The sequence below is a fragment of the Rhipicephalus microplus genome, chromosome 4 (assembly GCF_043290135.1).
Source record: "Rhipicephalus microplus isolate Deutch F79 chromosome 4, USDA_Rmic, whole genome shotgun sequence".
Lineage (NCBI taxonomy): Eukaryota > Metazoa > Arthropoda > Arachnida > Ixodida > Ixodidae > Rhipicephalus > Rhipicephalus microplus.
In genome coordinates this window covers 46,153,465-46,180,830 of record NC_134703.1, presented here as the reverse complement: position 1 = coordinate 46,180,830, position 27,366 = coordinate 46,153,465, and the positions used below count along the sequence as shown (strand labels likewise).

General features: G+C 43.5%; 2 protein-coding genes across 4 annotated transcripts in view; both read right to left on the bottom strand.

Moving 5' to 3' along the window:
• LOC142814261 (uncharacterized) overlaps positions 1 to 10,070 on the bottom strand; it is a 52,267-nt gene extending 42,197 nt beyond the window's left edge. For 2 of the 3 annotated variants that reach the window (XM_075892702.1, XM_075892705.1), the window contains exons 1-4: positions 9,868 to 10,070; positions 5,264 to 5,314; positions 3,833 to 3,856; positions 2,265 to 2,356 (exon numbers count right to left, since the gene is read on the bottom strand). In XM_075892702.1, the coding sequence (XP_075748817.1) occupies positions 2,265 to 2,340 (76 nt within the window). In that variant the 5' untranslated portion in view covers positions 2,341 to 2,356; positions 3,833 to 3,856; positions 5,264 to 5,314; positions 9,868 to 10,070. Of the gene's footprint in view, positions 1 to 2,264; positions 2,357 to 3,832; positions 3,857 to 5,263; positions 5,315 to 8,016; positions 8,040 to 9,867 lie in introns of those variants that run through there. The other variant, XM_075892703.1, reaches the window with a different exon arrangement.
• A 2,933-nt stretch (positions 10,071 to 13,003) lies between these two features.
• Positions 13,004 to 27,366, bottom strand: part of LOC142814260 (uncharacterized) — a 59,679-nt gene continuing 45,316 nt past the window's right edge. The window contains exons 10-12 of the mRNA XM_075892701.1: positions 21,954 to 22,256; positions 15,369 to 15,573; positions 13,004 to 13,524 (exon numbers count right to left, since the gene is read on the bottom strand). Of these exons, the coding sequence (XP_075748816.1) occupies positions 13,033 to 13,524; positions 15,369 to 15,573; positions 21,954 to 22,256 (1,000 nt within the window). The 3' untranslated portion in view covers positions 13,004 to 13,032. The remainder of the gene's footprint in view (positions 13,525 to 15,368; positions 15,574 to 21,953; positions 22,257 to 27,366) is intronic.

Sequence of the window (27,366 nt, the reverse complement as noted above, 5' to 3'; positions counted from 1 at the left end):
CTTAAGTTTTGTTTTTGTAATCGATCATATACCACCTATCCATGTTTGCTACTCAGGTGTGATTTGCACTCAGGTGCACTCAGGTGCTACTCAGGTGTGATTTGCAAATAAACAAACAAAATCAACAAGAGCTTGGGGTAGAAGTAAAGGTGGCCGTTCTTTGTCTTACGCTCACTGCCTGTTCTTCTTGCGTTCTATCATTTTGCACCAGTTTTCGAATATGGCTTTTTAACTAGAGTTATGACTCGGCAACTGCGAAACCACTGGGAAAAGGGCCATATTCTTTTCATAAAACAAACAGCTGAGTTCTCGGAATTGAATGATTGATAAATTTTTATTAGGAAAAAGAGAACCTAAGGTCACTGATGGAAGACTGGATGAGGGGTAATAGGCACACACTGTATCACGCGCGTTAAGTCGCTGCTAACTCCAAAATGGGCTAATGTGACAAGCTCATGAGGGTTCTAGATGTTGTACCGCTTCCAAATCGGGATGTAGGAAAGTATCGTAGTGTTTCCGTTAATGATGTAGGGCAGGACATTGTATAATGACGCGCTCCAATGTGTGTCATGCATGAAGAGTGGTAAAAGGTACATATGCAGGGGATATGAGTGTCCAGTTTCCTATTCCGGTCCACAAGAGTCTGCCATCTATGAGTGATGTGAGGGGTAGTGGCTACGTTTGCAAGTACTTTGTCAATGTATACTTCATGGGTTCGGCTAAGGGCGAGCTTCTGAAAGATACCAGGAGCGGTGACCTCTTTAGTCTCTCCAGAATAATAATACTTGAGGAAGCGCCGAAGGCGTGTCATTTCAAAATGAGAGCATGGGGACAAATCAGCCTAGGGGTGCCTTCCGAGATAGGAAGGTGCATGGAGGAGAGGTTGGAGATGATGAGGTAGACCTCAAGTAGTTGAGGTATCAGGACTGTGTACCACCTCGTGACCTCCCCTTTGGGTCGACTCCCGTGTATATGCCATTGTTGCGTTTGTGCAAGGGAATTTTAGGAATGCGTATAGCTCTCACATTTCTGTATTAACGCGATGGCGGTAAAGAACTCGGCATCGTGGTTGCGAGTGAGAAATCATCATCTTCGCGTGACCAAAAGATTAAGAAATATGCAAATAAAATAAATAATAAAAATTCTGGGTCTGAGTGGTAATCTAAACCGGGTCGTTTGTGTGGCGAGCGGATGTTCTACCATACAGCCATGCCTCCGCTTGTGAATGCAGTGAAAATAATTTCTGCTTGTACATGCAGTGAAATTAACTTTCATGCTTTACAAATGCACGCATCCTGTGTACATGTTTTACAATTAATAATGCGTTGGACAAGTGTGCCATGCCATCGAGCGTCAGAACACGGAATTATCATGACTTATAGCTTATAGTCCGTGACCTACTACAAAAGGCACACACGCCACTGCACCCATAAGGCCACGTAATTGGTGCATAGCAAGTTCGAAAAGATGTCATACACTAGGTGCTTGAAGCATGCACAAGGAACAGAATATCGCAATCGCTTTTCAACTCCCCAGCTCCTAGTCTCAGGATTATCACCTGCTCCGGTGGAAGGGCACTACATCTGCCATGGACGCAAAAAAGTTGAGTTTTCTCTGGCGCCAAAGTCAGCCCTAATCTGAATAAAATATGTATCATATTTTTTATCATTACACTTTCCTTGTCACACCCCACGCGCACGAACGATATGTCACAACGTTGTTTACTATAATCGCAATTTCGCGTATGTGTGTGCGTGTATGTATGTATGTATGTATGTATGTATGTATGTATGTATGTATGTATGTATGTATGTATGTATGTATGTATGTATGTATGTATGTATGTATGTATGTATGTATGTATGTATGTATGTATGTATGCATGCATGTGTGTATGCATGTATATATACATGTATGTAAGCATGCATGTATGCATCTATGTATTATGTATGTATGTAAGCCACCATGAAATACTTCATGGACTCATAGATATTACTAAACGCATTGCTTAGTAAAATGTCCGAATGCCTCGGTAGACCTGTGGTTACGGTCTCAGCTGCTGCGCCTAAGATTACGGGTTTCGTGCTGGCTGTCACTGTCAATTTTTCGACGGAAGCGATGTATAGGATGCCCCTGTACTGTACCATGTCACTGCACATTAAATAAAATCAGCTGGCCGATTTATCTGGAGCCCTCCACTACAGCCCTCCTCGTAATCAGTTTTCTGATGCAATGTCTCACATGTTATCCGAAAAATGACGTACCTGTCACGAACACCAGTATGACGCTTATGAGGAGAAGCACAATCACGATACAAAACCCGGTTAACATCATGCTCATAAGTCCAGAGTCCTCCCTACGTTCACAACGAAAAAAGAACGAGAGAAACAATAATTAACATTACTCTGCGAGTGAAAGAATAATTATGGGTGGGTATTTTGAATCTCATACTTACTCGCGCTGATCTGCATGTTATCGGAGAGTAAGTAAATTGAAGGTGCTCAGAAGATGAGCGCAAACGTTTTTAAAAGTGCGCGTTTCCACACTTGTGGCCGCGTAAAGGCTCATTCTATCACTCCGGAATTTTTGAATGCGTGTTACGTGTGTTCACGCACGGCTGCACCTTTGGCTCCGCGAGTAGACAGTCGATACTAGAGCTGTAAGAACGTGGCACTATAGTGTACTGTTGTACCATTTTATAGCAGCATTATCATCCTACAAAACGACCATCCTACAAACGGCATGACATTTTTTGAAAGACAATCCATGCTGTTTGATTGCATGCCCACAAGGAAAGTCCCTTCATTTTATGAGATAAGTACTACTTGATGTAAACAATTAGTGTTTCATTGATACAAAAAAGTAATGTTCCAAAGCAACTAAGGTACTACTTAATAAGCCATGCTAAGAATCCGCTGAACAGTTTGACGACTTGAATGGATGTACAGCAACAAGCTTTTCTATAACCCACAATACTACTTGTACGACATAATTTTTACTAGACTGATAGTAACACGTCATTTCCTTGTGCGAGTTCAAAATACAAATTACAAAGTAGTTCCTTCACCTATTATCAACAATTACATACACTTGTTAATATTTAGTGAACCATTGATGCTGAGTTGCAACATTGCGCGCTCCTCGTATATGTCACAATGTGTGCTCTCTTTCTCGCTACAAAACAGCGCCTCAAGGTACGTTTTATAGTGCGGTCTTCATTGCAGCAGCGCGATCTGTAACACAGAAAAGAGTTGCCTCTAGTAGCTCATCTAGACAGATAGTGCAATTCGCTCTACAGACATTGACACGGACAAGCATTCGGTTATTCTACGCACAGGCACTCTTGAGGAGTGCCTGTTTGTTACGAACGATCATGTGTGTGGCTGTCCGCATGTAGAAGTATACCGAACTGCACTTTATTTGGTTTACGCAGCTGCAGACATAGCTACTGCCTTAGTTTCAAAGGCTAATCTTTGAAAAACCCTTAAATCAACCCTGTGTGTCACACCGTTGACTACAATCACCGAACTGCTGTCCGGACACAGTATGAACGTTTACAGTAATTTACCAGCCTTGTACAAGACAATAACAGCAACAATCAGCATACAATAGTTTTTATTCATCTAGTTGACCCCATCACAGCAGTTTTATCTGTACAAAGAAAAGAAGTGCTCGCATGTGTTGGCACCAGTAATACAAAATGGCGTTCTAGTAGCAGGAACCGGGATTACGGCATTTTATTGATGGCACTACTTTGTAGTAAAAAGCGAGTTCATTTCGTGTATAGCAATGTGTAAAAAAGAAAAATACGTTGTCAAAGTTATGTACTCACCCCCACTGGATGTCTGAGAAAACGCTACGTTCGAAAAACGAAAAGAAGATAATTCAGGTGTAAGATTAAATGGCATAGCGGAATCCAGCTATATTTAAAACGTGAAGCTCGTTAACATGAGTTTTGTTTAATCTAGAGAAAAAGAAAGCAGCTCTCACCGATAGTTTTTTTTTTTTATTGGCGCGAGCAAAGAGTGATCTCGATCTTGTTTCTCTTATCTGCACCTCTGGTATTGCGAATATACAAAAGGCGATCTAATAGTAAACTAGTTACGAAATCAATAGTTCTGGTTCAAATTAAAAGCTGTATTAGATATATGTGACATCTAAGCATAAGTTATCGACCAAATTATATTCAGGATAAGAAATAAAATTTGTTTGCATAACTTAACTGAAAATAGCACAGTGACAGGGGACGCTGGAATAGTGGCCCTTTCAGGGCCTTTTTTAGATAATATTGGGGCAAATGCTACAAGGCCACTTGCATGGTACTCACCACGCCATCAAACAACGTAATTTTAGCGTAGTGAGGAAGCGTCCACTATGCCATTATTCGTCATTCTTTGGAGATTGGTGGTACCTGATACAAACTTGTAGGGTATTAAGAGCACTTTGTGGATGCTGTGGCTGACGACGATGAGGAAGTATGTCCGAGGTTCTTGTAATGGGTTGGAACACTAAACGGCCGACTTGTTACGTCTTTGGAATTGTCTGGCGCCAGGTTGTTACTTTACTGTTCTAAAACTACTTATTACACATGTTGACCTGCGAATCCTCACCCGACGTGAAGACTGCATATAGGGTAGGCTACCCTGGTCACCTGAGGGGGTAGGGGCACAAACGAAGTCCCATAGTTCAACTTGTTACAGTAGTGCAAAGAAGCTAGCATGTACAAACGGGTCCGCTGTTAAAGTAAACATTTTCAAGTACAACATGTTTGGCTTTCACTCTCTGGCAATAACATAGTGGCTTAGATTAGCAAAAAGATGACTAATGGTAGACTGCTCTCATTCTTTTTGATAGACTATGCACGAACAATAATATTGCATCTGTGGTCGGGCACAGATCGAGCACTATAGCTACTACTGTAGTCTCTCTGTACCGCATTATCACTCAAGTTTGCTCAAAGCTAAGTTTATATATTTCTCTGTTCCTAGGATCATTATTCACTATCGGCAAACTGGGGTGGTTGTTTGTAGGCACTCTGACCATGTTTGAAAGCGTGAAGTCAGTAGCTTCAAGGCTCTACAACAAGAACATGGAGGTGTGCAGGTCATGTCCTTCCTTCCTGATCATGCATTTATTTGCCCGATTATTTTAGTGGCAGTATTGGTTGCTATTTTAGGTGCATATTTTAGAGCTTCTGGAGCACTCGGCAATGACCAGTCGAATGTACCATACGAGAGACAAATAATGCAGGGTAAAGTCTTACCACTAAAGCTGGACCCACTGAAGCTGGACAGCGTTGACGGTCCATCGACTCCTAAAAACGAAAAAAACACGTGACCAAGTAAGCGACTGCCTAACCAGCCAAACATTTTAAAAAGTGCTTTTTTTGTCAAAAGCATGATACGCAGTACAGGAGGCTTTCTTGGCAACAAATTATCAATCATTCACATACCTCTATTCGTTGCGTGGGCCGTTCCACGCCAACTGTCCCAGCCAGGGTGCTCACCTAAAATCACTTTCTATCGAATGTTTTGATAAATTTACAAACATACAGACATCAGGTCTGAAGTACTTTCCCAAGATATTTTCAGCGACAAAACTTTTTGCGCCCGTGACGATCACAAAAAAGTCATGATGTAGTTAAAAAGCAGGTACGGCAAAACTACCTTGTGAATTGATCGTTTTGCACAGCCTCTCTATGCTTGCTTTTTCTTAGTTTTTAGGCAGCATGCTTTTGTTATAAGACAGTTAGTCACAATAGCTCCAAAATGTTCACTCTTTGGAGCGTAGATAACTTGTAGTGTAATAAAAGTGTTTTCGATAATTTTTCACAAAACACCACCATCAATAAAATGCGGAAATCACTGATATCGAACTGTCCGTAAAACGTGTTATTTACAAATATTTTTTTTTTTGCCTGGGTGAGGTGAGTAGGCTCTGAACTAAAATCTTGAACTTTACAGAGACGCTACTTTGATCTAAGCTGAGATATCTGTTGCACCCCAAGGTGGTACTAGAAAAAATTACGAGAAAAGCGCACACAATTAAGAATCATAGCAAGTTCGTTCAAAAAAAGTTCAATCGAAGTAACTTTATTTAGTGACGAAAAAAATTTTAAGTTTATTTCCACCATTGCATAGTTTTGCTATGGGGCCAATACAGGCCACCTATATTGGGTGAATATAAAAGAGCGACAGTGCATTTACAACACGTGGTTCAAATACCTTCTTGTTAGTAACCTATTTTGTGTACTACATATTGTGGTGACAATAAACATAATTAAAATGTAACAATGCGAACGAATTATTTGTCCCTGTGCACCCAATATTGCTGCCTTACATTTATTGCATATGGCTATGAGAGCCCATTGTCTCCAATAACATGTAGGAACGTTCATGTAGATTGTAAGAAAGAGCTGTGAGCACGTTCATTTACAGTGGATCCGCATAAAGATTATCTATGTATTTTGCAAACGGCGCGCGATGTGGCCGTTACGATGCCATGCGCATTCACGCCTAGCGTAACTCGCCCGCGTCACTACGGGAGGAATATGCCAAGCGGTTTTTCACAGCTTGTTTGGGTGGTTGCAGACCACAGATTTAGCTTAAAGTAGGATTTGTAAGTCAGGTAACATGCACCGTTTTGCAGCTTTTATGAGATCACATCAGAATTTTATGGCGTTGTCATCGGCCACCGCCTGCGATGTGCACCAATACAATAAATGCAACGCGATCATTATTTAGATCGCAGTGCCATAAAATTCATTCGCATTGTTATACATTTACCTATGTTTATTATCATCTCTATATGTAGTATAGAAAATACAGTACTAAAAAGGACAGCTAACCATGTGTTGTAAGAACGCTACCACTCTTTTTTATCTAGCCAGCTCAGTTGGCTTGTATTGCCCCTATAGCGAAACAGTGCAGCGATGGAAATAAACTTCAAAAATGTTTTTCTCGAATAAAACAAAATGAATTCGATGGAACCTCTTGTGAGAAAAAATTTTATGATTCTCAATCGTATATGGCTTTTCTCCAGTTTTTTTATTGTAACTCCTTATGATGCTACAGACATTTCATTTTGGACAAAAGTGGCGTTTTGCAAGTTCAGGATTTTATTTCATTACGTACGCGCCCCACACAGGCCAAAAGATGTAAATTGTACGCGTTATAGAGAGTTTGATAGAAGCACTTCATGCATTCTATCAATGGTCGTGACTGGCAGAAAACTTCTTTAAACACTTTAATTAAATGGTAAAATTTCCAAATTATCATACGTAACTGCCTTAAAATGAAAGCACGTTGCTCTAAAAGCTCATAAAAGCGAGTATTGAAAGAATGCGCGAAACGATCAATTTATAGCGAATTCCTTTCGTACCTGGTTTTTCACCGCATAATAAATTTCATAGAGTGGTCACGGGCACCAAACATTTTTGCCGCTCGAAATATTTTAGGAAAATACTTTAAAACTGATGTGTATATGCGTGTATTTTTGTACGACTATTTCATAGACATTGACTTTTGGCGAGCACCCAGGTTGGGGCAGTTGGTGTGGATTGACCCACCACTTATTATCAGTAAAATTGAGAGTACTGCTGTTGTAAATATACGCCGTATATGTATCACAAGAGCCACAGTAATGCCAATGATATTATTACTGTGAGGTCTCAGAGAAAAACAGAAGACAACAGTGGAATTAGATCTTGCGGTTTCATCTGCGCCTTTCTAAATAGACACATGTTTTCAAAACGACTGCGAAGTCGGTCATGCTTCCTTTGCGAGCGAGGACTTACTGCTTTAAATTAGGTGGGCCCCGAAGTGTCATGTTTGAAAGGTATGTTTCACGTCCGAGTCGGGTACTGGCCAAACAAATGTTAAACCGAGTCATTCGGCCAAGCTTGAACACTTTCGGACTCAAGCCCACACAGTGGCCCATCAGAAAGTGACACAAAATGTTCTAGTTACCTAATCATTGACTTCGCGAACAATGCAAATGAGCGCTGTCATATCTTACCACTAACGAACGTCGAATCTGCAAATAAATAAGTGCACACATAAAGAAAGAGAAGTAATAAGTATCTGGACAGACAGCTTCTGTACAAATAAAAACTTTCCGCGAAATATTTTGATAACCCATCAGGTGCGTTTTCTCTACAGCCATGAGATGCCGATCTACTTTTTGTCGTCGCTCGGCGGTTTACGTGTCGCGCTGCTAAACTCGAGGAGGCGACTTTGGTTGCTGGACGTGGCAGTTACGTTTCGATGAGGGTGAGTGCGTTTAAATACGGGTGAACTAGCGTCTTGCCTCATAGTTGTGTCGTAGTGTTGGTCCACGAAATTGCCTAAGTAAGTTGGTCTAATAGTTATGCTGTGGCACAATTAAGAGGCGAAGTACATTGTCTCTTTTTTTCTTTCTTGTTCTGAACTTGTATATTCCACGTATATGAGCCAAGGTTAGTATTGCTCCTCTTAATTCGTTTCATACTTACAATGTTGCTTTCCTTTTACTGTGTTCTCTTATATCATACAATTTTTCCCTAGCCCTTCATGCTTGAGCCCTTACTCGAGCCTGCATTATGTCATGAATAAAGAATAAGCAAATGCAGAAATGCTTCTCTCTTGCAGTCGTGTTTGAACATGCAAGCGTAATCTTGAACCACGTTATCATTTATTGGTGCAGTTTGTAAGGTAGCTGCACTTTTTTTTTAGATAATAGTGGATGGTGAGTACGAGCAGGCAGAAAACGTGATGCGATTGGTCGTACGCTACTGTGACGCTCGTTCCGTACAACCCGTACACGCGGGACGAGATGGGTGGCACCTACAAGCGATTAGTATTCTGATATATGTGCGCGAGCACACCGTTACTTGCGGGGGCCAGACATCTTTATTGCAATAATATCTGGAGTATATTACGTATCGAAATGCCAACGTGGCTACAAGAGATGCCGTAGTGATGGGCTCCGCAAACTTGGACCATCTGGTTGACGTCTACTGACATGGCACAGTAGAATCACTGGTGTGTCTATTTTCCCGGCAACCGGAATAAATGGTCAAAAAAATTTCCCACGGCAGTAGCCTCCCATTGGCTCTCATAAGTCACGTGACTAATTGCCGAGATAAATTTTTTGAATGATTCTCCCGGCTACCGGTAGAACTCAACCTATTCAACATAACCTAACGTAACCTAACCTAACCCAACGCACGCTGGGCCACGTCTGCCCAGTCTGTCTCGCAGCCTAACCTGACCTGATCTAACGCATGCTAAGCTACGTATGCCCTGTCTGTCCCACAACAGCCAGTTTTTTTCTCTTCTTCCCACTGCAGTTAGTCACGTGATATATAAAAGTCAATGGAAGGCGACAGCCGGGAAAAAATTTTTTGAACCATTATTCCGGTTGCCGGGAGAATAGACACTGCGTAGAATTACACCACCATCGAAATGCGATGTCCGTGGCCGCAACAAAACCCGTAACTTTCGGGTCAGAAGCCGGGCACTCTAACAAGTTTTGCACCGAGGCGGGCATCCAGCGCGGATCTTTGCCCGGCGGCTGTAGTCAGATGGAAGAGACGGTGGCTACTGCATTCGACGTATCTCATCGCACTCTTGCCAACATTGCTCACTCGCCGCGAGCCCTGTCGAAACAAAATCCCGCGGCCACGCCAACACGCTCATGACCGAGATCAAGATTGTACGGCCTAAACGTTGGGGTAAATTAAACGAATCGGCGTGATCCTCCTCTGAACTTTGATTTATAGAACGCTTTTGAGACACGTCACCGCAAGTGCCGTGCGACCACTGGGCAACGTTTCAGCGGACATTCTTGGAACAGCCAACCTTAAACTCAAGGAGCTGCTTGACTTACCTTCAGGCATTGTTTTCTGTACAGGAGAGGAGCGATGCTAAAGGTCTACCAGAAGGTTTTCGCAGCAGGGGTTGCTAGCTGACCGTTGGCCGTGACGCACGAGACGATAATGCAGCACGGGCATACAGGGTGCAGCACGGGGTAGCGACAGGAGCACGCCCTCCGCTGCTGATGGTGATGATGACTTCCACAAGCACGTGGCACGCTCCTGCAGTGCATTCCAGATGGTATGAACTAGAAGTCCTGTTGCTGAACTGTCACGTAATAGTTTAAAGACACTAGTAATTGTTTAATCGTCCTGGCGAAACCAACAAACTAGTACATGCCCACGAGAGGGATTGGCCGAACTGGGGACTTTAAAAATTTCAGTGCCAAATTTAACAGCTGTGTAGGTTCGCGCCTCACGTAGTGGATCTGTCACTGATTCGCTTACGGAAAACAATGTGGCCTTGTGGGCACTTAAGAACTGCGCTTGCAATAGGTCTTCAATAATATTTTCAAATGGCCAATATTACGCACACGTAGTTCGTTTCCTTTCGACATGATTGAGCCGTGCACCAACAACCGAAGCAGGCAAATAGTTCAGAAAGTTGTGCGCACAAGACCAGATTACACTATCGCGGCATGCTCCTGAAGGTGAAGTTCTCCAAATGTTTCCGCTACAACAGCTTTTTTCAGTGCAATGAGATTACCATGCTTACAGAGCTTCAAATGACCACACGATCGACAACTAGTCGAATTGTCGACGCTTTATGGGGCCGTGCAAGCCGCACTGTAGTGAAACAGAGCCACGCGTTAAAATTGTCCGATAGAAGAGTGCCCGCGCATCAAGCCGTAAGAGCTTTTTTTTCTACGTGCTATAACAACTCAAACAAGCTCGCCATAAAAGAATTAATGAGCTCTAAAGACCAAGCAGTGGGTGAAGCAACAGTCGACTAAGTCATAATAAATAAGACTGGTAGGGAAGCCAATGCAACTGATAAGATAATAAGTAACAAACTCTGCTTTCGATGTTGCTGACATTAGCCACTACATTTGTTGCGGCTCGAGCGCCCTGCAATGAATCATTCAAACCTTTCTATACTTCACGCTCTGTAATTGGCGGCGCACTCTATTTGTGGAAGCTTGTGTCTTTGTGCGGGACGCCAGTGTTCCTTTGTCCTTGAATCTAGCAAAAGGAGGCTGGAAGATCATTAGTCCAACCGTTCAATCTTGGGTAGATCCCCTGTCCCCGTCTTTTATGGTGTCCTTCCTGATTAGGGGAAGACAATGTAATTACATCCCGTCTAGTTGCAACAGAAGCAGAGGTAATTGATAGGACTAGGAGTGAATGCGATATCTTGCAGCCAGCGCACGAGGCATCTGCCGGAAGGCCCCATTAGTTTGAGGCAAATTGGAAACAGTGCTCCCCTAATATTTAGCCCACTGCCAATTAGTATTTATGAGAGCAAAAGTAAAGTAGTGCTCCTTATGTGGTTGCCACTTGTTGATACTTAGAGCTGCACGATTTTATTAGACGGCTTTTTTATTCATTTCAATGAAGTACACGCTTGAACTTGGGTCTAACAATGAACATAGCCACTAATACAGAAGTATTGAACACAATATGTTATGTGAGCGGAAATTGGTACTATCTTTTTAACAACATGAAGCAGTGTCTGTAACAGCTAATTTAGTACGTCGGCGTATATTTAATTGTTTCACACTCGAAGACAGTAACTCCTGTCGTTTACTGTCGTGTTTTCATTCTCAAAATATGTTATGAGAAGCAACATGGGCACTTCTACCAAGCCAGCTGTTCTTAACGCCAAGTAGTTGTCAGTTCCCGTGGCACCTTCACAACTTCTACCATTAACTATACACATGTCTAGTAACATTTCTCTCAAGGGCAATTTTGAGACACACTTGGGGCCAATCTTCTTCTCTCGTGAACCGAAATTTCACAGCTCCACAGCCTCATTCCTGACAATACCGTCTTGTTGTGCGGTATTAACAGGTATTGCTGTTACTTTGGTCGACTCCCGATGTGCTAAAGCTAACAAAAAACTCAGTGCAATTCATAGTAGCCGTCTGACGTTAAGAACAAGTACTAAATTTTATAAATGGGTTAAGCGCTCCTAAATACAATCAGCGAGACGACGCTGTGAAATCGAGTCGCTCTAAGCGAAACATTTTTTCCGCGGGGTCCAAGTTGATACCGAGTTATTTTAACCCCCCCACCCTCAAAAAAATGAAAATTTAGACCACTATATATTTTAATGCGGCAGTTTAGCGTGCTTCTTTTTTTCTTCTTATGACATAACGCTCTCAGAGGCTGCACTAGTTCACAACGTTTTCCGCGAGCGATAAGGGAAATGAACCATACAGACATACCATGCAACAAAGGAATGCTGATCTTTATGGGCCCTGTAGCAGACACGGCCTGCGGCTGAAACTTCCACAGTGCGTGTCGCGCTCGAGCACATTTCTAAACCGCCTTACGAATTCTTACCCAAGCACCCGTGCACAACTGTATACAAAGCGCAGTGCATCTAATGTCGAGCCATAAGAAGGAGAAGTGGGGAAGTAAAGGAACTATAAATTGGTGCACGTCGAACTACAGATGCTCCTTTGCGTATAATTTCTGCTAGCGTGCAAGAAAGAAAGAAAGAAGGAAAGAAAGAAAGAAAGAAAGAAAGAAAGAAAGAAAGAAAGAAAGAAAGAAAGAAAGAAAGAAAGAAAGAAAGAAAGAAAGAAAGAAAGAAAGAAAGAAAGAAAGGAAGAAAGAAACTTCACATTTCACAGGTGGCACTACAAAAGTGCACATGACATTACTTATGGCACCTATTGCATTTCGGGAATCATTACTTATGACACTCATTACATTTCAGAAATGTTAAAGCACTTTTCAGCCCAAATGCTTTGACACTTTCAATTCACACTTTCAACTCACTTTCAACGCACGCACGCACTCACGCACGCACACACACACACACACACACACACACACACACACACACACACACACACACACGCACACACGCACAAAAAAAGAAAGAAAGAAAGAAAGAAAGAAAGAAAGAAAGAAAGAAAGAAAGAAAGAAAGAAAGAAAGAACTGCTGAAAAAAGAGCAAAACATTTATTTTCTTATTCTCACTCCAAGTCAAAGGAAAACACTACCCCATGTCACTTTGAGGCAGCTTGGAGCGTTTCAACAATTACTTCCGTCAGTTTTTTTTCAAGCGGCGTCTCTCGTGTCTGGTTGTAAAGCGAGTAGAGCCAAACGTCTTTCCACGTGCTCGACCACACGCCGGTGACGAAGAGTTGTGCCTCGCGCGATTTCCTTCCGCTACGCTTCTTGTCAACTTCCGGGTTGGCTGTCAGATGCATGCGCTTCGCGACGTCCACGTGACCCATGTTGGCGATGACGGCCATGTGACCTGTGACGTACTGCGGCAGAAGAGCGTAGTGCAGCGCATACAGGGACGCCGCGTACAGCGGCCCGAGGTGTGATCCGTTAATGAAGAAGGCGTCCCCTTCGCAGTAAGGTGGAAACACGGGGCCCCGGAACAGGTCTCGGGGCACGAAGTTGACGCCATTCGGGTCACGGCCCACGTCGACTCCTTTCACCGGTTTGCAGTAGAACGAGGGCCGCGTTGCCATGTCGTCCATTTGACGCTACGGGGAAGATAGAGCATCGTGAACGCTAATGCGCCAAGAATGCTTTCGAGACTTGCACATTTATTTGCGTGACAATGTTTAGAGGCGGGGGAGGGTAGTAAAGTGAACGCTTCATAAGCAAGAGATGTGACTAACGAGGGCGGTGGCAACACTAGCGGTAAAATAAAAATCTTCACGTGGAGACGTTATAACGTCGTAATGGTATATCGCATTGCCGCTTCGCCAAATTATGCCGATCCTGGAAAGACGGCTTTATAATTACAAAGAGGTGGCGGAGAAGCATGCAGAGTGGTAATCAGAACGTTTTCTGTGAAAAAAATTCACCTTTATCATTTCACTCATCACACAGAACATTATGCAAATACATAAGGAATGGTGACTTCTTTTTTTTTCAATATTTGTAGAACAATTTCTATCTCAAGGAAAGTGATAAGCAAGAAAAATACAGAGATCAGCATACATGCCCCCCCCCCCCCGCCTTTTTCCTATTCGCCTTTGAAATCTACGTATACGAATTTTTAGTATTTTTTTCAGTAGGCCGACTTAGTGAGTTTTACTATTGTTGACTTTGTAGATGATATTCAGACGTCATTGATCACTGAAATATAAGCCTACTGGTGAGATGATGAGAGGACCCCCCAGCAAAAAGAGAAAGCTCCTTTAAAGCACCACACCTGTGCGGAACGCGCCACACAGTCACATCGAAAGCTGGAAGAGCGGCTTTTCTAGGACCTTTTTAAACACTCTTCTGGTAACTGCTACAGAAGCACTTGCAGGGTACCCACTATGAGTTTAGTCATACCTTTGTGTTGTAGAGAAGCATTGACCATGCAATTCTTTGTAGTTTTCTTTTTTTTTTTGGAGAAGCGTGGTGCCTCTCACACACGTGCAATAAATTTTGTCCTTTTTTTTTTTTTGCTGTGGCTGACGACGTTGAAGAATTATAGCTGAAGTTTTTGTAATGAATTGGAGCATTCTACGGCCCACTCATCACCCGATTCGAATTATTTGACGCCTCATTGTTTCTTTGCTGTTCTAAAATATTTTATTGCACGTATTAATGGTATTCCTTTCCTGACAAGAAGCATGTCTAGGATCAGTTTGTAATGGAGTTTCAAGTATACCCGTATTTCTCAGTGGTACAATACTAGGCTGGCGATAAGGGAGCTGGGTTCGAATCTCATTGTGTCATCGACGTTTTTTTTTTATTTACATAGCTTTTTTTTCTTATTTCATTCGATGGTGGTTACGGACACCATGGCGCAGGTGACCCTTGTTGTGATCCCATAACAAACAGCTTTCGCTGTATTGCTCGCAATAATCAGAACCAACAGACAATGATTTCAAGGAAAGTATAGGTGTTGTCATTAGAAGTAATATCAATGTAAATGTGAAAAAGAAAACTTGACAAAAGAATAACTTCTCACCTGCAGGAACCGAATCTGTGACCTTCGAATAACTGGTCCGTTGCTCAACACTGAGTTACAGTAGCGGACATCCCCCTCCCCCTCTCCACTCTATAACAAATATATGCGCATTAAAACGCGACAGCGTAATACTCTCCGCTTTGGTAAAAAAACGGCTGGTTCTCCATTGTTCAACAAGCTCGCAGCTACGTAAATTTGGTTCATTACTATCACTAAATTCAAATACGTGGAATGTTGGGGCAGTTGAAGCAACAGGATGTGGAAATACATGAGAGCACAAGGTAGAAGGAAGGAAGCACTTCACTGGAAAGACGCTGATCCTGTGAAGCGCTTCCTGCCTTCCATCTACATTGCGTGTTCATATAGTTCCACATTATATCACCAAATTCAGCGCGAAAGTATTCCGTCACTCACCGAGTATCCCTCGAGAGCTACCGGGTCGGCAAACACGCTGTCGTTGACGTGGACGAATAGGCGCAGCTGGCGCCGCTTGCCGCACTGTTGCTCCACCCAGCGCATCACGTCCAGAACGATCTCCACCGAGTTGTTGGCCACCGCCTCGAATGGTGAGATGAGCAAGTCACCGTGGGCTTTTATCTCGCGGAACACGGAGTTCATCCTGAATATTCCGAAACGGGGTGGAACAAGTGGCCACAAATGAGAACGGATTAGCCTCGGTGACCCCACTCATTCTACTGTCATACCCGTGGTTCAACCAGTAAACAAAAAAAAGAAAACTGACACTTCTTTCATTGGAAATCAGTCATAACACGAGTGCCAAAGGTGTCTTCACATAATTAATTTCTTTATTTAACATTACCAAGTGCAAGACACAAGCGCGTAAGTCTGCAAACTTTGCAATATAATTGTTTCTCGATACCTTTTTTTTTTATTGAGTAGCTTTGAAAGCACCACCTAAATGCTTAAAAGATTTGCTTTATCAACTACTCATCCGTAAAGTCTACCTGGAAGCCCTCGTGTCCTGATGCATAGTCGTTGAGTAGTTTGCCGAAGTTCATAAGTAAATGATTATCTATCGAATGTTGCGCTGTGTCAGAAAAAAAGCAATATGCTTCCGTATAAACACTGCTGAACTGTTTTTACGGCTTTCAAACTGAATTATGATTAGACGAAACATGCTCGAAAAATGAGACACTTTGTCTAGCTCCTTTCTGAGGGATATGTGGAGTCGAATCTTTAAGATGCGCGCGTATAAATTGTTTTACAAAAATATTTTACGTGGCTACCTGGTCTCGCTCACTGTAAAATGAATATGCATGTACTCGTGTCATTCCCTCCACTTACACTGGAACAGCTGAATGCTCTTCTGCAGTACGGCGTACTCTAAATCATCTAACATTTGTTCCAAACACAGCAGACATCTGTGCTTTAAATGACGAACCTTATCCCCGTATTCAGAAGCACTGCTTGACTTGAACTTGACTTGCCACCGACTTCAATGCAGCACAAATGTGTTTCGAACGCGCTGACTTTAGGTGGTGCCAAGGTAGCACAAACGCACTGACGCGTTTCAACTGCGTTTCATTGAAGGCGGTTTCAAGTTCAAGTCAAGAAGCGCTTCTGAATACGGGGGTTATACCCCTGTCACACGGGCACCCGGGAGCACCGTTTAGCTTCTTCGTCCTTACAACAAGGGAGATGTGGCCCGTGTCACACGGCAACCCTTACGCAAACGAAGGTAAACGGAGCATTTCGCAAAGGACGTTCGACGATCTCCCTTTGCAGCGGAACGAGGTACTCTCGTTCCCAGTACCGGCAGGTCAGAAAAAAAAATCCGAGCACTAAATTGCCGCAGTGACAACAATAAATACATTTTGGCAATATTAAACGTTCTTTTGTTGCAGTACTCATTCATAACGTTTCTTTGGCGTGGTGTGGAGGGCATCGTCCATGCATGCGGTTCTTGTCGTCGCCGTGTTTGCGTGGGCCCGGGAGAGGAATGATGAAAGCGCTGCATCATTGTCACCTGCTTCGACGACTGCAGGAATGGGTAATGGTACCAGACCTAATTCAAGGGTGACTTGGGATGTGCTTACGAGAGAAGGAAACACAAGAACTTTGGTACAAGGGCTACAAAACCAACTAGTCGCCGAGCACAGCGCAATCGTAAACAAACATAGCATTAGGCACAAGGTAGCCAGCGTCCCTGCCAGCATTGCTACAATTAGTGAATGTGTTTCCATCTGAAATAATTTTAATGGTTTGTTGCCTTCAGACGTACTTAATATTGTGTTTTCGTAAAAACAGCATAACGAATATTCACAAAAAAACACCTAGAGATGAAATCGAGATACTTGTGTGAAACTCAAACAGTGCCGGCTGAGCCCCCTAACGGCAGCTATTGCAACCTTGTCGTTGCCGTGTGATACTGATACAACTCCATCTCCGTCGAACTACCTAGCGGAGCTTTACATTGACGGAGTTTAACGGAGTTTGGTCGTGGCCGTGTGACAGAGGTATTAGTCTTACAATTACAGGAGGTTCATCTTTCGACGCAACTTGCGTCTTGTTTTCTAAAGGACCGGAGCAAAGAGGTTTGAAGTTTCTGAGACCTCCTTGGTCCAGAGCCTCCTGTATCTGCAGGCTCTCCCACTGGGGCCGAAGGCAGTGAACCCAATTCTCTTCTATAGGCATCCGGCAATAAAATTTACGAGATCTGATGGTAGCGCCAGAACACACAGCCTATAGTAGGCGCAGCAAAACCGAGTCCTCCTAAGCGTAGCCTAGCGAGTAGACGCAGCAAAATCTGACTTGCACGTGCATATCATTCCCTTCTTTAGTTGTGAGCAGGTGGGTCACGGCTGATTATGAAAGCGCCCAGGAAGCATTTTTTGAAAACCTGCCATAAAGGACACTGACACTTCAGCGTGTCACTGTGTTCAGCGAGCGTTTCTTTTTCTTAGTATCCCTGGCAGTCGGTACCAACAATGCTGACGAGGCTCAAAAATCTCCGTCATGCCCTCTGATCCACTGTCGGGTGCCTATAGGCATGTCATCGGCATTTATAAACAGGTGGCCGCACTACGCCTTGAGGCTCTCCTACTAAAGACCCGAAATACGGAACTCGCATAAAAATTCTGTTGTTGTTGTTGTTGTTGTTGTTGTTGTTGTTGTTGTTGTTGTTGTTGTTGTTGTTGTTGTTGTTGTTGTTGTTGTTGTTGTTGTTGTTGTTTATTCAAAACTAGATACATATTTTATGAATACATTTTCTGCATGTCGAATGAAAAATCGGAGGTCCCAAAGTAAAAACTGTCTGGGGGACCTCCCAACAAAAAGTAAAAAGAGGATTAGTTTTTTAGTCAGCAAACAGTGATGAAATCACAGTAATATTTAAAAAGAAAATGGTGCAAATACGTAGGGCCATATGAGCAATAGTGACAATGTGCACCATGGTTGTGAAGTTAAAAACCCGATCTTTCCCTGGGGACTAATAACGCCCAGCTGGTTATCGGGAAACAGCCCCGCCGCGGTGGTCTAGTGGCTAAGGTACTCGGCTGCTGACCCACAGGTCGCGGGTTCAAATCCCGGCTGCGGCGGCTGAATTTTCAAGGAAGTCGGAAATGTTGTAGGCCCGTGTGTTCAGATTTGGGTGCACGTTAAAGAACCCCAGGTGGTCGAAATTTCCGGAGCCCTCCACTACGGCGTCTCTCATAATCAAATAGTGGTTTTGGGACGTTAAACCCCACATATCAAACAATCAACCAATCAATCAATCAATCAATCGTTATCGGGAAACATTGAAGACGTGGTTTGGTGCTTCGGTAGGGTGTTCTATCCACGTTGGACCGGATGTTCAAGTGCCATTATATCAAATCTAAGCAGGATGTGCGCTGCCGAAAACACAAAGACAGCGAGCATGCATTGCTGTCGTGCAACGGGGCCACAACATTCTCGTCCCTCGTAGACAGAGTGTACCACCGACTAGAGGAAGAAAGGTTCTCCAAGAAGAGTCGGTGCCCAAACAGTGTGCTAGGACGTCAGGTACAGACCACCAGACCTTTTTGCATTGTGGGAAAACAGAGGCCTAGCAGTGAACCAAGCTAGGGCGCGCAGAAACCAGTGGCCAATCTTGACCCGAATGCATAACGTTGTAGTATACCACTTTAAAACAGAGTTTTTCTCGCTATAGGGAAGGAGAAGTTTTTGAAAAAGTGGTCTTGTGCTTTTGTTCAAGTTTTTAATATTGAAGTTCGACTGTTGCGTGGTCCGAAACAAGGCCGACGCGCAGCGTGAATGTTTCCTTTGTTGAATGTCATAAAGATGTCAATCAGTGATTGTTAATATATTCTGTGGAACCTGTGGAAATGAAAAGTGAACCATCGGATGTATTCATGTAGTGCAAATAAAATTCCTTTTACGACAATGCAATGCGCTACCATAAGAGACTTTATCATATTCCAAATAGTATAAAATTTGTTCCCGCTCATCCTAAAGCATGTTGGGGCCATTTGTAGTGACAGTTGCGTACGACTTTCCCGTCGTACAGTATGCAAGGCTTTGCGTAGTAAACGTTACATGCCAAATAGATTTTTATCCGATCTCACTTGCATGGCACACAAGATGTTAGTGAATTTTGGCAGAAGCACCGCATTAAACCCTTTCGTGTTGAAAAGCCCCAACATGACGCAATTCCCGTTATTGTGATGAGGCGTCATACATTAAGGCGAAAACCTTAGATACTTCATCGAACGCGAAAATATGCCATCAGTGATTGACATATTCATTGATATGTGAGGTTTAACGTCCCCAAACCACCATATGATCAAATAGGCCGTCCGTGTCGACCGTAGTCTCTGGTTGTCGGCGTGAACACGAGGGATGCACGATATCAACACGCCATGACACCATAATTTGACGTCATCGGGACGTCACACATATATCAAAATATGACGTATTCGTGACATCATCACAGAACCTTACATAATATTACGGCTTCGTCCCATGGCATCTTCGCTTGGTCGCGGTCAGGCCGATCATGGGGGCCACAACAATTCAACCGAAACGCAGAAAGCTTGCAATGCCTCCAATCCTGAAGGCGATGCAAAGTCACGTTATAAATATCGGAGGAGGTAGATTGAGGACCCTTATATTAATTGAGAATAAAAAAGGTAAATACGTCTTAGGCAAACGCATAAGAGAACCTGTTTTTTTTTTTCTTGCACCATTCGCGTGGGATATTTCTAATTGATATCACATCCACATTGTACCACTGCAAGGCACACATTATTTACTGCTAGGTGGCCTGAAGTGGTTTTAATAACTGTGGCCACGCTTTCAGCTTCGGGTCAACGTAACAACCCCGACTGTTCAAAAGAAGCTACCTTTGCTGCGTCAGAGATCATTTGATCATTTACTAAAAAAATGTCGACAAAGCCAACGTCTTGACAAGCATCCTTGCCGTCATCAATGTTTAAATAAGTTCTCTGTGGAATTGTATAACTAAAGCCAAAAAGGTACACAGCCACCTTAGAAATGACGAGGGCCATTGCAGAAATTTAGTAGAACTCTGGCACCATTAACAGTTCTTCTTTGAAGATATCTTATGAATCCGAGCCTGCATCGACCCCTGAGCTGGTGCCATGTTTGTGTTACATTCGTGTCAGTTGTCTCAGTCATTTTGAATAAAAATTAACGATTGACACTCATTTTCAAGGTATTATCCTAAGTTATTTATATTACCTAACGACACTCACACACACTGTAAGAACATTTACGCATATCTATAAGCCTCTCGTTTAGAATATACTTTATGCATTAAAAGTACCATTATGTCTTGTGCACTAGGGAATGCTTTTACTTACAATAACCATCATAATGAAACTTCACACTTTTTTACTTTTATGATACCATACAGAAACATTCGTACTTTGGTTTCGCCTTAAGTTCGAGAGATGAAAGACCTAGTAAGTGTAAATGGCATATTGGCGCACCTACAACAACGCACACTAACGTTATCTCAGAGCCCTACATCATCCGTGCGGGCAAATGGTCTGGTACGAACTTCTGGCTGATCTGGACAGTAAGCACACAAGAATCACCGTCAATTGTTAGAAACAAAAACCTACGTTAGCACAGCCATGGATCATTACACTTACACGCGCTACATGCCTCAACCTAAACGTTGCATTATATAAAGACAAAATGCAAAAAATATTGTCCGTGGATATTCTTGTTACTTCAGTGGTGCACCGCACTACTTTTGGAGACTTATTATGAACCTGCAATAGAACTTTTCTTTGGGTCAATTGGTTCACACTTTTACTCTTGAATAGCAGCACAAGAAATAATGAAGGAAGCACATGTACTCATCTGCGCCCATCGTGTATACATGAGCCTTCTTCGTCCGTGTTTGTCGCACTGCCGTTCTGCAGTAATATTAATAAGCTATCGTCTTTCGTAAGCCGCTCGACATAGAGAGATAGACAAAAAAAAAATTCCCACCTCCTCGACAGGAATCGTGAGCAAATGCGAATGCATTGCGTGGTGTCCATAACGGCGTTTCACAAGTGAGAATCCAGCGTTAGAAAAAAAATAGTTTTTTTTTTCTTACACCGTGCAGCCAATAGCGCTGTTCACTGCACGTAACGTTTTTCTGTCCCGAGAAACGCGGCTCTGGTAGCTAGCGTGCGTGCAAGGTTAAAAAAAAAAGGCAGATCCCACGTACAGCGGGAATCGATGATATGCGAAGCACGAGTGAGGAATGTTGATATGTCACTTTAAAGTGACCTACCCTCTTCCAGACTCTCTCGCACCACATGCTCCGGTTGCTAGGAGCGAGGAAAAGCGCACGCCTGCAGCTGTTGCTATGGGAGAGGGTGGTGTACGGATCATGATGAGCGCCTGACATAGCCTGACTAGGAAATGCATTCGCATTTAAAACACCTAATCGCATCTTTAAAAATATAAACCTGGTTTATCGTCTGAATCGCTACCCTGGGTGAGAGGTGGTTACCACGTATAAGGTGAAACGCGACCAACCTCGTCGAGTTTTTCACGAAGCCCGTGTAGAAAAGGAAAGTCCACGAAGGCAGGGCTGAGCGGACTGCGCTGTGTGCTACAGTGTCTCGGATCGCGTCGCGTACGGTGCCGTGTCCTGGCCACGTGCGGATTACCAGCACCACTTGCGTGTTGTTGCCGGCACACAGCGAGCTGGGGTAGTGCGAGAAAACCGGCTCCGCATGCCGCGCTCGGGATGTGAGGCTGAGTCCAACCACGCACAGCAAGCAGATGGAGACCAGAGCCAAGGGCGAGCGGCAGAAGCGCTTCACACAAAACAGGACCCTGAAATGTGAACAAGGGACAGTTCTTAACGTGCCCCTAAAGCACACCAAGTTCAAAGGCGAGACAGTTGCTTCTGCCTCGCCTTCCAATAAGCGTTGTCTCCCCTTTGTCACTTATTTCTTGGTGAAAAATGTTGAATGTCCGCACTTCGCGTTGAGCCTGTTAAGATTTCGCGCTTTTCGAGTAAACGCTGCTATCTACCCCTGTGCAGTCGCAAACGTAGAAAAAATTTGCAATCACATTTTCGCACCCGATAGTCCCGCAATACTAAGCAAAACAACCACGCGGCTGCATGGTAAAGCGGAGTATGAAACAGTTCACAAACTATATCTCTTTTATACTGGCTAATGGAAAGCTTGTTTCATCATGATGTCACGTGAATAAACTCCCTACGTCATGAGTTGTGCAGTGAGAACGGGAAATGCCAGGAGAAAATAAAGCGCTCTTTTTCTCAGAGGCCGTTTAGGAGCCCTTTAAAATTTTCAGACATGTGCGACGCGACAAGATAACATATAGACTGTGGTACAGGCGCACGTAATGCTTCCACAGATGGCAACTGCAAATCTCTTATGAATGCGGCCGTCTTAGATGCCTCGCCACACTTAAATATTGACCGTCAGCGTCACGCGGCGTCGGTGTCAGCACAAGTGGTGTAAAAAATGATCACGTGATGACTCCATCGTGTAACGTCATCGTGAAGTTAGAGTTCAGCAAAATCTGTAACGTTACCATGATTCCACCGAGCGTGACGTCACTGGTAACGTCATCATGAACTGAGAGCTAAGCAAAATATGTAAGGTTACCATGACGTCATCATGGTGCCACTTCACGTGACGTCATTGTAGCTGTGGCATTGCTGCGTGGGTCAGCAACCTCTCTTCTACGAGCGCCCTCTCGCTTCCTCGGATAGAAGCTCCTTGAACAAACGTCAGAGGCCCTGGTGGCTCGCGCAAGGACTGGGGTGCAAGCCAATCGGATCCCGGACTAGGGATTCCACCCATTCAGTAATATGTATAATAATGTTTTTCATCCATCCATTTTGTTGTCAGCGTTCAACGCGTTCTGTTTGGGCTCTGGATCACTGAGCATCTCACAGTCACCACCGACCACTTGACATCATCGCTTGCAAAGCAGGCCAATCATACATTCCAGTCAGGTGAACTGCGCGATGCTTCCGAAGGTGGGCGAGAGAGAGCGTAGAAGAGAATAAGCTTGTGCGTACGAAAAGGTTCTCTCTGTGCACCAACCTCTTTCCTCCTTATATCTTCCCTTGCACTTGTGTCCTTCCTAAAAGCCAAACTTTAGTTTTCACAACATAATCTATTTAGGTGTTTAAGTATAGAATGAAAAAAATATATCCATGTACAGCACTCAATTCACTTTTCTACAATGCTCAATCGGCGCTTTCCGCACTGCACTAACTGCGTGCGCCGACAACGTCAGGTTTGAGATTTCAAAAATCGTTTTCGTAGCATCTAAATACACAAACTCAATACTTTGGACACATTACACAATGGAAGAAAAATAACCGATTTCCATGAAATTTCGCGCTATTTCAATATTTCCTACATCTGCTAGTCGTTGCGTTATATCATGTTGTCTGCGAAAGCTTACCTATGATTTTCAGTCACGGCATTTAAAAAGTGCAGTATCCAAGGATTCGTATTCATTCCAGGATTTACATCAAAATGAAAATAGGCTTTGGATAGTCAGTCAATTGAACACAAACCAATGCATATTCGAAGTGTTTACACGTACCCTGAGCGCATCTTTACGAGAAGTTCATTATCTGTAACTATCGACAGCGACTACGCACAGTGCTAGCGTTCACAAAAATACAATTTTTCACATAAAAAGCAGTAATACTCCTAAAAGTTAGCGCAAATATATGCCATAGATGTTGTATACAACACATATACTAAAGAAATTCGCTATATATGTTTTTGGTGGGGATAGTACCAAGTGAATCTAAATCAAACAAAAAAATTCCATTTGTTTGCTATCTGGGCTCATCGGAACTAGTCTGCTTTAATATACAGTAACTTCTTATTTCATGAACGCAAGCAGACCAGGAAGTGACACCTATGATCGAAGGCTTAACTGTGAACAAATAGGAGGGAACCAATAATAAGAGATAGGAACTCCTACGCTCAATTGTTCTTGATCGCTTACGTAAAACTTCAACTCACTTCATTGTTGGTCAGAAGCAGCAATTCACAAGAAAACAGGATGAGCAGTAGTACGCGTCGGCGTTTCTGAAGACTCAGCGATTCCGGCGAAGGGTGCTCGAAACCTTCTTTCTCTTTCTTTTTATGGCAGCTGCAGGTGCTTGTGATCGTGATGCACGAGGGCTCAAGTCATCTTCGTTTTTCTTCTTTCTTCAGAATGCATCTTGAACCAAAGAAATCTGAGCTGGCCAAAATGCCATCTCTCTGCTTCATAGATAGACCACACTTAGTATCAACCGTACAGACAATGGTCATGAAGTGGGACATCCAATTCGCCGTCAACCTTGGTGTTGATGTCTAGATAACATAGAATCGTCGCACTTGTTCTCTGATGAAGTAAAGTTTCTTGCATCCATCCATTCACCTAAAACATCTTAAAAGATGGTCTCGCATACATCCATGCATCAAATAGAGCTTTATGGTGGTAAAATAAATTTTTATCTACGCCCCCGCCACTAAGTACTTTAACAGCCTGATGTACTTTATGCAAAGATTTTTTTTTTGTCCTGCTTGGTTTTAGGTGCGAAGCTCCTTAAAGCGGCACCCGTTCGTCCCTCGTAGTAGCGCGTAACATGTCTTAAGCTTTGACCCGCAAGGTGGTGCTGGTGGGAGATTTCGCCTGTGCGTTGTTGAACAATAAAAAATTTGCAGCGTGCGCGTTAATTTCTCCTGTCTCTCATTCCCCATTAGCAGCCATTGGCGCCTACATTGAGCACTATCTGACAAGAAAGGGTTGCTAGGTTATACTCGCTGGGCGTAACCTCCTTGGTTTTAAAAAGGTTTAGCGAGCGTTGAGCCGCAGTGCCATGAATACAGTGAACTAGTATATACCATGAACTCGAGGTGGTTAAAGGTGGGAAGAAGACTCGAAGCGCAAGCCGTAAGAAAGTGTGCGTGTGCCACCTCTCGCTTATTGCTTCGAATGTCTGCTGGATGACGGTGCTTCTATATGCGGAATATATGATGAAAAGATGTGAGATGGTGGCACTTGGAGTGTTGACTAGATGGATGAACGGACCCACAGACACGTGCATGGACGGACACACGGATGGCTGCACGGACGAATGGACGCATGGACGGACGCAGGGGCGAACGCATGGACGAACGCAGGGATGGGTGCACGGATGAACGTGCAGATGCACGAACAGACGCACGCACGCACCGGCGGATGGACGCATGGACGGTCACACAGACGGACGCATAGAAGCAAGAACGAATGGGCGGACGGATGCTTCGCCCCACTCTCCATCATTCACCCCGTGGATGTGCTGCCCTTTTTTTGTGCGTGTGTGTTGTGCGTGTGTGCGTGTGTGCGTGTGTGCGTGCGTGTGCGTGTGTGTGTGTGTGTGTGTGTGTGTGTGTGTGTGTGTGTGTGTGTGTGTGTGTGTGTGTGTGTGTGTGTGTGTGTGTGTGTGTGTGTGTGTGTGTGTGTGTGTGTGTGTGTGTGTGTGTGTGTGTGTGTTAGACTATAGCGGAAAATGACTTGAAATGGACGGATAAAATTTATTGCGGTCCTTCAAAACAAAATTTAGCACGTTACGAGACGCTCCCACGTGCTAATAGGAAAACTAAGTCTGCTGCGCCGGGATCCTGCTGGACTCTCCATAACAGCTGTTCGAGTTCTAAATATATATATTGAGCTATTGACCCTCCACGGTGGTCTAGTGGATAACGTACTCGGCTGCTGACCCGCAATTCGCGGAATCAAATCCCGGCCGCGGCGGCTGCATTTCCGGTGGAGGCGGAAATGTTGTAGGCATGTGTGCTCAGATTTGGGGGCACGTTGAAGAACCTCAGGTGGTCTAAATTTCCGGAGTCCTCCACTATGGCGTTTCTCATTATCATATGGTGGTTTTGGGACGTTAAATCCCACATATCAATCAATCAATCCTCAGCTATCACATCGCTATTATACTAGAACTGAAGTTCCTAGTTAGTTCAAACAATTGCTGGTTCCCACTAGGAAGCACTAATATCTGCAAAGTTTGTGATCATATTCAAAAATCAATTCACTACGAGGAAGCACACCATGTTCAGATATTTTTCTAACACCTGTTTCATTTGAAATGTCATCGTCTTGAACATCTATAGCGACAGCGAGAAATCAGCCTACCACGGTAGTCTACTGGTTACAATGCTCCACTGCTGACCCGCAGGCCGTGGGAGTGAATCTCGGCCGCGGCTACTACACTTTCGATAGATGCGAAAACACTTGAAGTCTGTGTATTTAGATTTAGGTGCACGTTAAATGCCTCTGCTGGTGGGAATTTCCGGAGCTTTCCACTACAGCATCTCTCATATTTCTAAGCTGCTTCTGCGGCATTTAACCGCAAGTTTGAAACTAATCTTGATATTAGTTTGAAACTTGAAACTAATCTTGAGAATTTTGCTCGTTAAAACAGATAGCTAGTCTCAATCAGTCTTATCCTTTTCTTGCTTTTTTCAGGTCTCTATGTGCATAAATTTGTCTTATATATACCAATATTGTCCTTTTTAAGATGATGGAAGGTTGTTTTGTTCCTGCGCGTAGGTCTCAGCAGTCTTTTTCAACCTTGACTGTGGTCACACACTCTGAATGTTCTTTACCGCAGGTTTACTCTGTCTTGATGTTGTATGATAATAATTTCTCCCAGTTGGCCTGAAATTATCACGTACACCCAACTCAAAACTTTTAGGATTCTTCATTTTTAAAGTAATAGTAACACTAGAAGATTAATGCGTCCTTAGAATGTAATTATTTTGCGATGTCCCTTTGCAGGATTTTTTATTCTTTTTATAATGTCCCAAATATTGGATGAATCCCAATTGTAAAGGTCAAGCGTTTCACCGATGAAGCATGAGGAGAAAACGTGAATAGATGGGCATTCCTAATATGTTTCTCC